General features: G+C 46.1%; 1 protein-coding gene across 4 annotated transcripts in view; it reads right to left on the bottom strand.

The window, feature by feature from the left end:
- LOC147011232 (breakpoint cluster region protein-like) overlaps positions 1–16,725 on the bottom strand; it is a 194,939-nt gene that overhangs the window by 26,833 nt on the left and 151,381 nt on the right. For 3 of the 4 annotated variants that reach the window (XM_085859219.1, XM_085859221.1, XM_085859222.1), the window contains 5 exons: positions 16,414–16,554; positions 14,148–14,269; positions 4,897–5,068; positions 4,119–4,238; positions 2,828–2,903 (listed from right to left, as the gene is read on the bottom strand). In XM_085859219.1, the coding sequence (XP_085715345.1) occupies positions 2,828–2,903; positions 4,119–4,238; positions 4,897–5,068; positions 14,148–14,269; positions 16,414–16,554 (631 nt within the window). The remainder of the gene's footprint in view (positions 1–2,827; positions 2,904–4,118; positions 4,239–4,896; positions 5,069–14,147; positions 14,270–16,413; positions 16,555–16,725) is intronic. The other variant, XM_085859220.1, reaches the window with a different exon arrangement.

The raw sequence follows: 16,725 nt of genomic DNA on the forward strand, positions 1-16,725 counted from the left end.
GGGTGAGTGTATGACAAGGACGAATTGATTAGATTTTGGTAAAGATCCGGATACGAGAATTTTTAAAGCGATTTCTCACCATTGAGAGGAGGATGAGGAGATTGGGACCATACTCTGCGCAGAGTGTTGGTGCTGCTTAAGCAGTCTCCTTGGCTATTGGGCACAATCCTGGACAGGCCGCCACTCCGACACAGGATACCTGCAAGCTGGCACTCATTCTGCCGACCTCGGATGAATGACAGGCAGAGTCAACCTCACCTGGTATTAATTCAACAGCCAAGGGGCATTTCAACTCAGGACCCTCGGATCCAAAGCCCATCACCCCAACTATTAAGCCAACACCAGGCATGAAATTGAGAGATGGGGCCAAAAACGATAGATATCACGATATTTCAAAAAGTTGTGGACGGTTTATGAAATAACTCGGTCGATGAGCTTGGTAAGTGACAATTGCAAGCCGATTCGATTTTGGTTCAGGTCCCGATGCAGCTCGGGCCTGTCGTGGGGATACAAAGCGTAAACTGTTCAGCCTGGCGGAGGTATGCGCTCTACCGAGTGCGGTTCGAATGTAATTTGTTTTGACATCTTTTACAATTGTTTCATTTTAATTTGATTCAGAGAATGTTCCTCTTATCAAAACTATAGCCTGAGAAAAATACATTTGTTCACCACAAAAATTAAAACCGGACGATACACTCGCAGAAGTGTGGCTGCATCGTCACCATTTACTTTCAGATATCATTATCCCATCGAGTCAACATTCCTGTCGCAAGTGCCACACTGGAACCGACGACCCATTATCCATTCACTCAAGACGTAAGGCCATAACATTGCCAAGGACTTATGGGGATTTTAAAACCCGCTAAAACACCATTTGCAAAATGGAAAAAAATATTCTGACACCTCCTTCCCTCTGTGACTCGTCGGGAGATCACGTCATGACTGCACGTGAACCTCATTTTCCTGAATTAATGTACATTTATGAACATTTTAAAATCACCCCATCCCATTTACAGGCAGACAGTAGCTGCATCACTCTCCGCTGATTTGGAAATGATTGCATGTTGGTCTGACAAATGGAACATGTCTTTCTGTGATAACCTATTGTGTTATCCAATCGGTCACGGTCGATCGATCCATGGGGTTGGATTGCTTTGGGCTGGCGACAGGATGGCTGCTGCAGGGTGTTGATGGTGGTCGAACAAAAGCCTTTGTTCACCCAGAATGGGCCTCGAATGTTCTGCCACCAACAGTCACCTGGGAAATAGCACACTTTCGATGGTCGAAAAACTCGCAGTCTCACCCTGTAACTCTGGATAGATCGTCAGGCGAAGCCACCTATCCATTTCCATGGTCAACCACCGGAAGACATTCAGTCTCCTGAACTAATAGGGCTCACCATCAGTTGTCCCCTTTGCTGGGCCAACCTTCAAAGCCAGCTGCAGACTGAGCATCCTCATGGTTCCATGCCATTTCTTGAGAAATCAGTACGAGTCACAGTCTACAAGGCTTGCATCCGTATTTCAATAGACTACTGCTATCCCTTATAGGTTGATGCCTCAACATCACATCCACCTCGTCTGTATTCTGTGATAGCTAAAGCTCTCAACATTATCGGAATCTCCTACGATGAGGCCAAAGTACATGGTCTGTTGGTCTTACATTGCAGACAGGTCGGTGGCATCTCTTCCAGTTTACCTACCTACCTACCTATCTCTCTCTCTCTCTCTCTCTCTCTCTCTCTCTCTCTCTCTCTCTCTCTCTCTCTCTCTCTCTCTCTCTCTGCCCTCCATCCTCCGACCCTCTCCAGATCCTCTATGATGCAGGTGTTCTTCCAATAATTAAATTTAAATCCCCAAATTCCAGCTCACTCCCTACCTCAACTCTTTTGTTCCTCTTTGTTTAACCACTGTCCTCAGGATGTTCAATCCCACTCTTATCACCAGAGCTTCAATAGAAAGCAGTGCACGATCATCTCGTATCCATCCATCCATCCGTTCGGACCACACTCTGTGCAGAGCGTTGGTGTTGCCTAAGCAGTCTCCTTGGCTATTGGGGAAAATCCTGGACGGGTCGCCACTCCGACACAGGAAACCAGCAATCTTGCACTCATTTTGCTGACCTCGGAAGGATGACGGGCAGAGTCAACCCCACCTGGTATTAATTCAACAGCCAAGAGGGATTTGAACTCAGGATCCTAGGATCCCAAGCCCACCACCCTAACCATTAAGCCAACACCAGGCATATCTCATATCATCCATCTCCCAACCTTACTCACGATCTTCTCCACCCACGTTACTCAACTCTTACTCGCAGATTACTGCGCTTCCTTTCCTCCTCTCGTTTTCTTCATTCACCCCCTTGCTTGTCGAGTGGACCACCAAATGGAGACCCACTGTCATTTTATTGCCTAACCCCTGTCTGCTCACTCTGTCATGAGCCTCGATCTCGCATCAGGAAAGTCCATGTCAGATGGTTTTCCGACAAAACAATATTGTTCAGCTTTCAAAGTATATTTCATCGGTGCTGATGAGCTCGTCCTTCTCAACGAAACATCAAAAGAAGTTCCATTTGACATACTTAGTGTGCATAAATGCCACAAATATCAACCAAAAGGAGAATGAACGACAGCTGAGCGAGCAGATAAAAAGATGAGACACGCTCACCATTAAAATGGATGTACGGTGTGAATTTACTACAGTGCTGGAGCCAGCAGTGAGCGGCAAAAGCACGACAGGAACAAACAGAGAACGAGGCACAGGCAATGGATGAAAGTCACAATTACAAATGGTTTCGAGAACACTGAGCTTTCGTCTTTAATACATACATTTTTTCTGTTGTTCACGCATTGCCTCGCGCCATTCTGCCCTTTCGTAGTCAGACGACGTGATGAACATAAAGCTCTGTAAGTGCGGTGGAAGGCAGCAGGTGAGGACAGCTTACGACTGAAAAAATGTTTTAACATCAAAAATAACGTTTGCTTTGTTGTCATCTAAACAATAAGAGAGCTGTCTGTCTGTCTGTCTGTCTGTCTGTCTGTCTGTCTGTCTGTCTGTCTGTCTGTCTGTCTGTGTGAATTTATTTCAAAAGAAAAGCAAGGCATGTGGAAACCCCCACTGCCCCCCCCCATCAATAGTTCAGCGTAGGTCAACGTTTTACATACATTTTGATACGTTGCCATACGCTGGCTAAAACGTCAAGGTGTGGCAGCGGCTTTACCTCCACCACCGAAGGTGGATGGAGGTTATGTTTTCACCCCTGTCTGTCTGTCTGTCCGTGAGCAGGATATCTCAAAAGGTTGTGGACGGATTTGAACGAAAATTTGTGGAGGGGTCAGGTGTGTGAAAAGGACGAATTGATGATATTTTCTGTGAGGATCTGGATCCGGATCCGGATAAGAGGCTTGTCAAAGTGATTCTTCACAATTGAGAGATAGGGCCAAAACCGATGTGGAGAACGATATTTCGAAACTCAGTGGATGAGTTGGGAAGGTGTCAAGAACAAGCCGATGAGATTTTGGTTCAGGTCCAGATCCGGATTTGGCCCGTCAGTGGGACACAAAACGTAAACTGTTCAGCCTGGCGGAGGAGTGTGCTCCACCGAGTGCCGATCGAGTTCACACATGCACATGTGACTTTGCTCATTTACGATTGGGCACCCCCTCTTTTTATCTTCCATCTTATTTTTCTTCTTCTTAAGCGTTCATTCGGCAAGCGTCCTTTTGGTAAGTTTCCTTTGAAGAGTCATTTGTTTGTGCAGTAACATCATCTCTAAGTTGTTTCCAGAAATTATGACTATACCATTTGAGCTACGTCGTCCCAGTTCCCAATTCGATCATAATTTGCCATGATAATAAAGAAGGCCCAAGCACAAACACTACGAGGGATTAATTATTTTGATCGTTATTCTTTCTTATTTCTGCCATCGTATTATCTGAAGAGTATTCTGCAGCATTTTCTGTATTCCCAACATCAGATTATTTCCTACTTGGCTGATGTCGTTCCGATGGAGTCCTTTCATCGGCGTTTGTGACGCAGAACCGTGTCTGTCTAGAGTGGCTGAGGGAAACGTTATTGAGGGAGATGACATCGGGGGAATGTTAAAGGTGCCGCATTCACCTTGCCGTTGCGATTGTGCACACGAAGTGGCATCGTGGGTGACGTCAGGAGAAGTAGCGACTCCTGTTCTGAAAGCTTCTTCCGCAACCGCTCCAATGCCTTGTTACTCTTGCCCCCCTTCTGTCAGCCATCGGCACGAGTGGGTGAGGCCCGGGGAGGAGATAGCAAGGGGCGAGGAGGCCAGAACGGCAAACATTAGGCATGTGCAGTTGGGTGGGGTGGGGGGTGCGGCAGAGAGTTCAGTTGGGAATACAAGCATAAAAAATTGACTCTGGGAAACAAAACAAACAAACAAACAAACAAACGACAACAACCACAAAACTAAGGATTGGTGTTTAGAACTTTGGTAAACATTTGTGGTGAAAACGTATGCAGGTACATTTGCCAATTTGATAAATAGTGCGAGACATGGATCTTTCCAAAGACTTAACAACAACCCCCAAGGAGCAGTCTTCAAGGTAGAACTTCAAGGCCTCAATGTTGGACACCAGTTTCTACCATAATGTGTCATCACCATGATAAAAATGAGATTTAAAATGCAAGGCCTTTGGCTAGTCCTGCAAGTCGCTTACTCTCATGTAGCACGAAGGGTACTTTTAGCAATCGATTGATTTGCATAACCCAACAAACCATTGACGATGTCAGATGGGAATGACCAATCATGGTAAGGAGGCTGAAGGAAAACTGGACTCAAGGTAGCAGGCTGCACGTTTGGTAGGTACCGGGTCAAGGGTCATCCGAAGCATCAACAACATCTTTACTGGCACAATAAGCGCACCTTTTCTCGCTGCACGTCATTCTTTATCTGCGAGATCTTTATCTTCATGGCCTCAATGTCCTCGTCGGGAACCACAGGAACAGGCTGCCCCGTGTCGTACATGTCCTCGGGGTGCTGGAAGCTGAGGTCGGCGAGCGGAATGTACCATTTGCAGTCGTACTGCTGCGGTTTTCTGTGAAAACAAAACGTTGCATTCATTTCGGAACGGATCATTGCGTCACCCGTTCTCCATTTTCCGAGGCCAACGGCTCAGATTTGATCTGTGGTTTCTACTTTCAATGGGAACACTCTTGATCGCGCAACCACAAACAAGCGTCAAGCCGACGAGTCCTGGAGGGCGACACGGTTATCGTCGAATGGTTTCTTCGTTAATGTGGCTGACACTCACCTCACGATTATTCGACGAAGAGAGAAAGGCAGCAAATGATCCCTGGAGGGAATGCTGGTGAAAGCAACTTTTGCACCTTCAACAAATTACAGAATGTTCCTATTTGAATTCCAACTGGAGATCTTGTCTGTGGATATCATCACCGAGTTAATGGGATATCACGAAGGGCAATTAAAAACGCCCCGGTCCAATTTTGTGAGATCATCTTTAGATCACCGCCATTCGATGGTACTGCTGTGAAAGTTGGAACGAACGTGTTAATGCAATACATACAAACGTTTCGACCTCATTTTGAGTGGCAGGTCGCTAAACATTTTTTGTACATCCCATCATGCAGATAATGGGTTTCCTGATGACCTCTACAAGCAAGCGTCGGAGTAAAAAAAAATTGCTCAAAATGTTGGAATGACAGCTTATGACGCAATTTGCACATTCACTTTTTTGGAGGTAGAAAGTCGAGGCTCATCGAGGAGCTAGAACACAGGACGGATCAGGACGTAACAGAACAAAAGGAACGGCAGAAAGCGAGGGGGGAACACAGCAACAGTGGAGGTGAGGGGAAAAAAAAAGTACAGAGGGAGCCTTGGACAAATAAGGTATGTGGGGAGGAATGAGGGGAAGGGAGGACACAGGGCGTGAACAAGATGGATACAGGTCACCAACCTCTCAGGAAAGAAAAACTGTGGGAGTACAAAAAAAAATACTTTCTCTAATGTACAAGTAGCTTCTACATTCCCCAAAAGGAAAGAAAAAAAATTAATAATGATAATAATAATAATAATAATAATAGTAATAATGGTAAAAACCACACAAAAGGTTAAAGTGAGCTGCCTGAATGAAGCTGGCAAAAAAATGCTTATATTTGGCAATTCCAAACAGTGTGTGTTTACAGTGATGAATCTACTTTACACAATAATTACATCAATGGAATGTAAATGAGTATCATGTGGCATTCAGGGAGGAGGATTGGGCCTGCTGATTGTGCATCAGGAAGATTTACATGTCCTTTTCGGTTGACATCTGCTTTCTGCAAATGCACTGAGGGTATGCCGTGTGGCGGTGCGTCGGGTTTTTTATTTTTGTGTTCACGGTAGAGGTTCATGGAAGTGCTGTGGTTCAGGTCAATGTCGAGCGGGAGGCTGAGTCAGTGTGGGCAGTTGGGTTGTGGACAGGTTGCATTAGGACAGTCAGTGCAGCGCAAGTTCACATTTAACCACAGCTGTTTTTCGCTGTTTGTTTGTTTGTTTTTGCCTGCACTCTCTAGTTTCCATCCTGTCGACGTCACAAGGTACACACACATCAATTTCTGTTCAACTCGGATGTTTCCCTGAAAGATCACAGCCGTTTGCGGCCAAAGCCCGTGTATATGTCGAACCAGTCTCAGTGGCGTATTGGTTAAAGTGTCTGCTGCGAGTCTGGGAGGTCGGTGGGTGGAACCCAGTCCGAGTCACACCAAAAACATTTAAAAAAAAATGGAAAGTGCTGCTTCCGAGCTTGACGCTCAGCATTTAAAAGTAAAAATCACAGACAAACAACCATAAGTTAGCAATACTAGCAGAGGCTTTTATGGGCCTAAAGGCCTGCTCCTGCATTCAAGTTCCTTGGAAGAGAAGACGTTTTTGATATATTCACCTCCGCCATGGAAGGTGGACGGAGGTTCTTTCTTCAGCCGTGTTTGTCCATCTGTGAGAAGAATATCTCAAAATGTGATGAAGGATGGCTTTGGATGAAATTTGGTGGACAGGTTGGTTGTCTGATAAGGAAGAATTGATTCCATTTTGGTGAAGATCCGGATCCGGATATGAGAATTTTCCATATATATATTTTTTTAACCCTTTGAAACCTTGCAGCAGTTTACCACCCGCAATTCAAACCTCCATATACTCGAGCGGCCGGTTTACCACACGCTATTAAAACCTCCCTTTACCTGAGCAGCCAGTTTACCACTCGCTATTCAAACCTCCATATACTCGAGCGGCCAGTTTACCACTCGCTATTCAAACCTCCATATACCCAAGCGGCCGGTTTACCACTCGCTATTAAAACCTCCCTTTACCTGAGCAGCCAGTTTACCACTCGCTATTCAAACCTCCATATACTCGAGTGGCCAGTTTACCACTCGCTATTCAAACATCCATATACCCGAGCGGCCAGTTTACCACCCACTATTCAAACCTCCATATACCCAAGCGGCCAGTTTACCACTCGCTATTCAAACCTCCATATACCCAAGCGGCCAGTTTACCACTCACTATTCAAACCTCCATATACCCAAGCGGCCAGTTTACCACTCGCTATTCAAACCTCCATATACTCGAGCGGCCAGTTTACCACTCGCTATTCAAACCTCCATATACCCAAGCGGCCAGTTTACCACTCACTATTCAAACCTCCATATACCTGAGCGGCCAGTTTACCACTCGCTATTCAAACCTCCATGTACCCAAGCGGCCAGTTTACCACTCGCTATTCAAACCTCCATATACTCGAGCGGCCAGTTTACCACTCGCTATTCAAACCTCCATATACCTGAGCGGCCAGTTTACCACTCGCTATTCAAACCTCCATATACCTGAGCGGCCAGTTTACCACCCACTATTCAAACCTCCATATACCCAAGCGGCCAGTTTACCAGTCTCTATTCAAACCTCCATATACCCAAACGGCCAGTTTACCAGTCTCTATTCAAACCTCCATATACCTGAGCGGCCAGTTTACCACTCGCTATTCAAACCTCCATATACCTGAGCGGCCAGTTTACCACCCACTATTCAAACCTCCATATACTTGAGCGGCCAGTTTACCACCCACTATTCAAACCTCCATATACCCAAATGGCCAGTTTACCAGTCTCTATTCAAACCTCCATATACCTGAGCGGCCAGTTTACCACTCGCTATTCAAACCTCCATATACCTGAGCGGCCAGTTTACCACCCACTATTCAAACCTCCATATACCCAAGCGGCCAGTTTACCACTCGCTATTCAAACCTCCATATACCCAAGCGGCCAGTTTACCACTCGCTATTCAAACCTCCATATACCTGAGCGGCCAGTTTACCACTTGCTATTCAAACCTCCATATACCCAAGTGGCCAGTTTACCACCCGCTATTCAAACCTCCATATACTCGAGTGGCCAGTTTACCACCCACTATTCAAACCTCCATATACTCGAGCGGCCAGTTTACCACTCGCTATTCAAACCTCCATATACCCAAGTGGCCAGTTTACCACTCGCTATTCAAACATCCATATACCCGAGCGGCCAGTTTACCACCCACTATTCAAACCTCCATATACTCGAGCGGCCAGTTTACCACTCGCTATTCAAACCTCCATATACCCAAGTGGCCAGTTTACCACTCGCTATTCAAACCTCCATATACTCGAGTGGCCAGTTTACCACTCGCTATTCAAACATCCATATACCCAAGCGGCCAGTTTACCACTCGCTATTCAAACATCCATATACCCGAGCGGCCAGTTTACCACTCGCTATTCAAACCTCCATATACCTGAGCGGCCAGTTTACCACTCACTATTCAAACCTCCATATACCCAAGCGGCCAGTTTACCACTCGCTATTCAAACCTCCATATACCTGAGCGGCCAGTTTACCACTCGCTATTCAAACCTCCATATACCCAAGCGGCCAGTTTACCACTTGCTATTCAAACCTCCATATACCCAAGTGGCCAGTTTACCACTCACTATTCAAACCTCCATATACCCAAGCGGCCAGTTTACCAGTCGCTATTCAAACCTCCATATACCTGAGCGGACAGTTTACCACTCGCTATTCAAACCTCCATGTACCCAAGCGGCCAGTTTACCACTCACTATTCAAACCTCCATATACCCAAGCGGCCAGTTTGCCACTCGCTATTCAAACCTCCATATACCTGAGCGGCCAGTTTACCACTCGCTATTCAAACCTCCATATACCCAAGTGGCCAGTTTACCACTCACTATTCAAACCTCCATATACCCAAGTGGCCAGTTTACCACTCGCTATTCAAACCTCCATATACCCAAGCGGCCAGTTTACCACCCACTATTCAATCCTCCATATACCCAAGCGGCCAGTTTACCAGTCGCTATTCAAACCTCCATATACCCAAGCGGCCAGTTTACCACCCACTATTCAAACCTCCATATACCCAAGTGGCCAGTTTACCACTCGCTATTCAAACCTCCATATACCCAAGCGGCCAGTTTACCAGTCTCTATTCAAACCTCCATATACCCAAACGGCCAGTTTACCAGTCTCTATTCAAACCTCCATATACCTGAGCGGCCAGTTTACCACCCACTATTCAAACCTCCATATACCTGAGCGGCCAGTTTACCACTCGCTATTCAAACCTCCATACACCTGAGCGGCCAGTTTACCACCCACTATTCAAACCTCCATATACCCAAATGGCCAGTTTACCAGTCTCTATTCAAACCTCCATATACCTGAGCGGCCAGTTTACCACTCGCTATTCAAACCTCCATATACCTGAGCGGCCAGTTTACCACCCACTATTCAAACCTCCATATACCCAAGCGGCCAGTTTACCACTCGCTATTCAAACCTCCATATACCCAAGCGGCCAGTTTACCACTCGCTATTCAAACCTCCATATACCTGAGCGGCCAGTTTACCACTCGCTATTCAAACCTCCATATACCCAAGCGGCCAGTTTACCACTCGCTATTCAAACCTCCATATACCCAAGTGGCCAGTTTACCACCCGCTATTCAAACCTCCATATACTCGAGTGGCCAGTTTACCACTCGCTATTCAAACATCCATATACCCGAGCGGCCAGTTTACCACCCACTATTCAAACCTCCATATACTCGAGCGGCCAGTTTACCACTCGCTATTCAAACCTCCATATACCCAAGTGGCCAGTTTACCACTCGCTATTCAAACCTCCATATACTCGAGTGGCCAGTTTACCACTCGCTATTCAAACATCCATATACCCGAGCGGCCAGTTTACCACTCGCTATTCAAACCTCCATATACCCAAGCGGCCAGTTTACCACTCGCTATTCAAACCTCCATATACCTGAGCGGCCAGTTTACCACTCACTATTCAAACCTCCATATACCCAAGCGGCCAGTTTACCACTCGCTATTCAAACATCCATATACCCGAGCGGCCAGTTTACCACTCGCTATTCAAACTACATGTACCCAAGCGGCCAGTTTACCAGTGGCTATTCAAACCTCCATATACCTGAGCGGCCAGTTTACCACTCGCTATTCAAACCTCCATGTACCCAAGCGGCCAGTTTACCACTCGCTATTCAAACCTCCATATACCCAAGCGGCCAGTTTACCACTCGCTATTCAAACCTCCATATACCTGAGCGGCCAGTTTACCACTCGCTATTCAAACCTCCATATACCTGAGCGGCCAGTTTACCACTCGCTATTCAAACCTCCATATTCCCAAGTGGCCAGTTTACCACTCACTATTCAAACCTCCATATACCCAAGTGGCCAGTTTACCACTCGCTATTCAAACCTCCATGTACCCATGCGGCCAGTTTACCACTCGCTATTCAAACTACATGTACCCAAGCGGCCAGTTTACCACTCACTATTCAAACCTCCATATACCCAAGTGGCCAGTTTACCACTCACTATTCAAACCTCCATATACCCAAGTGGCCAGTTTACCACTCACTATTCAAACCTCCATATACCCAAGCGGCCAGTTTACCACTCGCTATTCAAACCTCCATATACCCAAGCGGCCAGTTTACCACTCACTATTCAAACCTCCATATACCCAAGCGGCCAGTTTACCACTCGCTATTCAAACCTCCATATACCCAAGCGGCCAGTTTACCACCCACTATTCAAACCTCCATATACCTGAGCGGCCAGTTTACCACTCGCTATTCAAACCTCCATATACCCAAGCGGCCAGTTTACCACCCACTATTCAAACCTCCATATACCCAAGCGGCCAGTTTACCACTCGCTATTCAAACATCCATATACCCAAGCGGCCAGTTTACCACCCACTATTCAAACCTCCATATACCCAAGCGGCCAGTTTACCACTCGCTATTCAAACCTCCATATACCCAAGCGGCCAGTTTACCATTCGCTATTCAAACCTCCATATACACAAGCGGCCAGTTTACCACTCGCTATTCAAACCTCCATATACCCAAGCGGCCAGTTTACCACTCGCTATTCAAACCTCCATATACCCAAGCGGCCAGTTTACCACTCACTATTCAAACCTCCATATACCCAAGCGGCCAGTTTACCACTCGCTATTCAAACCTCCATATACCCAAGCGGCCAGTTTACCACTTGCTATTCAAACCTCCATATACCCAAGCGGCCAGTTTACCACTCACTATTCAAACATCCATATACCCAAGTGGCCAGTTTACCACTCGCTATTCAAACCTCCATATACCCAAGCGGCCAGTTTACCACTCGCTATTCAAACCTCCATATACCCAAGCGGCCAGTTTACCACTCACTATTCAAACCTCCATATACCCAAGCGGCCAGTTTACCACCCACTATTCAAACCTCCATATACCTGAGCGGCCAGTTTACCAGTCGCTATTCAAACCTCCATATACCCAAGCGGCCAGTTTACCAGTCACTATTCAAACCTCCATATACCTGAGCGGCCAGTTTACCAGTCACTATTCAAACCTCCATATACCTGAGCGGCCAGTTTACCACCCACTATTCAAACCTCCATATACCTGAGCGGCCAGTTTACCAGTCACTATTCAAACCTCCATATACCTATACCTGAGCGGCCAGTTTACCACCCACTATTCAAACCTCCATATACCTGAGCGGCCAGTTTACCACTCGCTATTCAAACCTCCATATACCCAAGCGGCCAGTTTACCACTCACTATTCAAACCTCCATATACCCAAGCGGCCAGTTTACCACTCGCTATTCAAACCTCCATATACCCAAGCGGCCAGTTTACCACTTGCTATTCAAACCTCCATATACCCAAGCGGCCAGTTTACCACTCACTATTCAAACATCCATATACCCAAGTGGCCAGTTTACCACTCGCTATTCAAACCTCCATATACCCAAGCGGCCAGTTTACCACTCGCTATTCAAACCTCCATATACCCAAGCGGCCAGTTTACCACTCACTATTCAAACCTCCATATACCCAAGCGGCCAGTTTACCACCCACTATTCAAACCTCCATATACCTGAGCGGCCAGTTTACCAGTCGCTATTCAAACCTCCATATACCCAAGCGGCCAGTTTACCAGTCACTATTCAAACCTCCATATACCTGAGCGGCCAGTTTACCAGTCACTATTCAAACCTCCATATACCTGAGCGGCCAGTTTACCACCCACTATTCAAACCTCCATATACCTGAGCGGCCAGTTTACCAGTCACTATTCAAACCTCCATATACCTATACCTGAGCGGCCAGTTTACCACCCACTATTCAAACCTCCATATACCTGAGCGGCCAGTTTACCAGTCACTATTCAAACCTCCATATACCTGAGCGGCCAGTTTACCACCCACTATTCAAACCTCCATATACCCAAGCGGCCAGTTTACCAGTCACTATTCAAACCTCCATATACCTGAGTGGCGAGTTTACCAGTCACTATTCAAACCTCCATATACCCAAGCGGCCAGTTTACCACCCACTATTCAAACCTCCATATACCCAAGCGGCCAGTTTACCACTCGCTATTCAAACTACATGTACCCAAGCGGCCAGTTTACCACCCACTATTCAAACCTCCATATACCTGAGCGGCCAGTTTACCACCCACTATTCAAACCTCTATATACCTGAGCGGCCAGTTTACCACCCACCATTCAAACCTCCATATACCTGAGTGGCCAGTTTACCAGTCACCATTCAAACCTCCATATACCTGAGTGGCCAGTTTACCAGTCACCATTCAAACCTCCATATACCTGAGTGGCCAGTTTACCAGTCACCATTCAAACCTCCATATACCTGAGTGGCCAGTTTACCACCCACCATTCAAACCTCCATATACCTGAGTGGCCAGTTTACCACCCACTATTCCACTGGGACCATACTCTGTGCAGAGCGTTGGTGCTGCCAAAGCAGTCTCCTTGGCTATTGGGTACGATCCTGGACAGGTCGCCACTCCGACACAGGATACCAGCATGCTGGCACTCATTTTGCCGACCTCGGAAGGATGACAGGCAGAGTCAACCCCACCTGGTATTAATTCAACAGCCGAGTGGGATTTGAACTCAGGATACTCGGATCCTAAGCCCACCACCCTAACCATTAAGCCAACACCAGGCATACACCCACTATTCAATCCTCCATATACCTGAGCGGCCAGTTTACCACCCACTATTCAAACCTCCATATACCTGAGCGGCCAGTTTACCACCCACCATTCAAACCTCCATATACCTGAGTGGCCAGTTTACCAGTCACCATTCAAACCTCCATATACCTGAGCGGCCAGTTTACCACCCACCATTCAAACCTCCATATACCTGAGTGGCCGGATTTTTCTCCAGGGAACCCAGTGTGGGGGAGCCAAAAGTCCAAGGAGCTCGGGGTTTAAAGGGGTGATTCTTCACCATTGAGAGACAGGACCAAAAAAATATATATCGCATGATATTTCAAAAAGTTTTTAGAAAGGATTATGACAAAACTGGTGGATGAGTTGGGTAGGTAACAAGAACAAGCCGAATAGATTTTAGTAACAAAATGTAAACTGTCCAGCCTGAATAAATTCGAGAGCTGAGCATCAATGTAATTGAAAAACAAGTAACCTTTATTATACCCCTTTAACCCCTCAGTCAATTTGTCCATGTTCAGCTGAACGGGTCTCACCCTGGAGCCTGCTTCTTTAACTTGGCACAGAGCAGCAGGTCGGTGAATAGGAAGACGTGTCGAAGCTTTCGAGTGCCTTCTGCCAGCTCCACCAGGAAGCCATCCTTTACCAACTGGCGGCTCTGAGCACACAGGAGCCGTAGCATGGTGGGACAGAACAACACAAGGGAATCGTGCACGAAGCAACACAACCATCGATATGTTTAAAAATAACTGACAGCACGAACAGGAAGAGTGGAACCGTTGAGAACAATGTTTATGACAGTGATTATGCAAATGAGAGTTCCAGTCGAGGTCATTAATGAACATCAAATTGGAATGGATATGCAATGATAGTGAGAAAGAAAATCAGTTTTAATGGTCTTTTCCTTTCTTTCTCCTTTCTTACCTGCATCTCGTCACTTTCTTTTGTGCAACCATTCTCACTCGGCTTACTCGGATTTTACAAATTCCTCACCGATTGATTTGAGGTCTGATATGAAGATGACGATCTACAAATGTTTCCCTCCCTCTCACCACTTCACATGTTGTCCCCAGGCTTTTTGAAAAAAAAAAAAAAAAAAACTGGGGGATATTGTAAACTGGGGGACATGCCTCGTGGTTGCAGCAGGTTGATCAGTATCTCAAGGAGATGGGGATGGGCCAGGCATCTGCCTGGGGGATGGCCAGACAGAGGCTTTTGGAGTACCGGCGGAAAGTGGACGCAGCGACGCGCTGCTCCGGTGCATCCTCCCAAGCCTGACCTGACCTGGGTCGGGACTTTTAACTCGAAATTAACTCAAATTTTTATTGTGGATCATTGCTGGAGGAACTTTTTGCCACCTTTCAACCTTGATTCTGTTGGGAAGCATGGCGATTGTGTTGGCACGTTATCGACTTTGCTCTTGTCAGCCTGTCCTCCGCGCAGCAGGACACGGGGTTTTGAAATCACGTGTGTGTGTGTTTTTTTCTGGTTAGGCTGGAACTCTTTTTCCATTTGAGCTTCTGTCATTAAATTTTCAACAAAGTTTTATCATGAGAATATGGATAAGATATTTATTTGATCATAATTTGTTCAATTTTGTTCATCATTTGATCAAAAGGTCAAAGGTCAAGGTCACAAAATCATCAATTTCCATCTGATAAACTTGGAAATTTGATCAGGATCAGGGTTTACTATCATTTCTTGGAAGTGCGGCTGGGCCGCCGATGCTGTGCCCCTCTCCCAGTGCACTGGTATTCATTTTGCCGACCTCGAAAGGATGACAGGCTGAGTCAACCCCACCTGGTATTAATTCAGCAGCCAACAGTGCTCAAACTCAGGACCGTAGGATCCTAAGCCAGTCAACCGAGCCGCTAAGCCAACACCAGGTTTGCATATCGAGTCACTGAATCCAATTGGTTTTGAGGTCAAAAGGTCAAGGTTGCCTTATCTCATCAATTTTTTGGTATTTTTTTTTACCTCTGCCACCGAAGGTGGACAAAGGTTATGTTTTCATCCCTGCCTGTCTGTCTGTGAACAGGATATCTCAAAAACTTATGGATGGATTCAGATGAAACTTGGTGGAAAGGTTGGGTGTGTGACGAGGAAGAATTGATTCCATTTTGCTGAAGATCCGAATCCTGACCGGACATGACAATTGTTTTTTGTTTTTTTTGAAATAATTAAGTGATTCTTCACCATTGAGAGTTGGGGCCAAAAATTCTAGTTTGTAGCTGTTTTTGTCATGCTCAGCATACGGAAGAAGAAGTCGTCTGAATACAAAGCGGATGCCGATGGGCTTTGCATTTTCAGATGCTCTCTAGTTTGAGGTTTGTAATCACATTGTTCATAATCAAATTATTTGATTTATTGATGTCTATTCTGCAAAATATATTAATCTGCTCGTCTGTCCCTCTCCAATCCTGTCCACCTGATCGTATTCCACTCATAGCTCTCACACGAGCCCAAAGGTATAATCAAGCTTGTTAACTCAGCATTCTGCCCACCAGGCACGACGAGGCCACACCGATTCTTGCGTAGCGAGACAGCACTGCATGCATCGCTCTGTCTTTGAAGTCAGTGCAGCTTTGCGTGATGGCAATACATGTGGCTGTTTTCACGTTCCTATAATCTGTGAGTGCAGTTACCAAATCTACAAAAGGAAAATGTTTTTCCAAGTGAAAAAAAAACCAAAACCAAATCGTTGCTTTGTCTTCTCCTGCACAGATAACCCTCCAATCCAAGCACAGTAGGTACAATGGTTAGAAAAATAAATAAAAGGAACATAAGGGTTAATGTTGTTACCTCTCCCTTCTTCACGGTGACCGATTGGCGCCGTGGTGTGATTTCCTCGTTGATGCTGGAGAGGAAACTTTGTGAGATGCGCAGTGCATCCTGAAGCAGTGGATAGTCTGGGTGGTTGGTGGGTGTGTGCTTCAAAAGGTCCTGGAATGAGGGACATTTAGGACATAATAAGGGAAAGGGTGTAGGGTCACAATGTAAAAGGTATCATATAGGTAGCCATACTGTAGAAGCCATATTGATAATTTGATCGACATTCTCTTAAAAGAACCATTTTAGGTTGACACAAAATGAACGACAGGTTGAGGTCAAAGA

The sequence above is a fragment of the Eptatretus burgeri genome, chromosome 16, assembly GCF_056783735.1.
Source record: "Eptatretus burgeri isolate ZD-2024b chromosome 16, Ebu_testis_v1, whole genome shotgun sequence".
Classification (NCBI taxonomy): domain Eukaryota; kingdom Metazoa; phylum Chordata; class Myxini; order Myxiniformes; family Myxinidae; genus Eptatretus; species Eptatretus burgeri.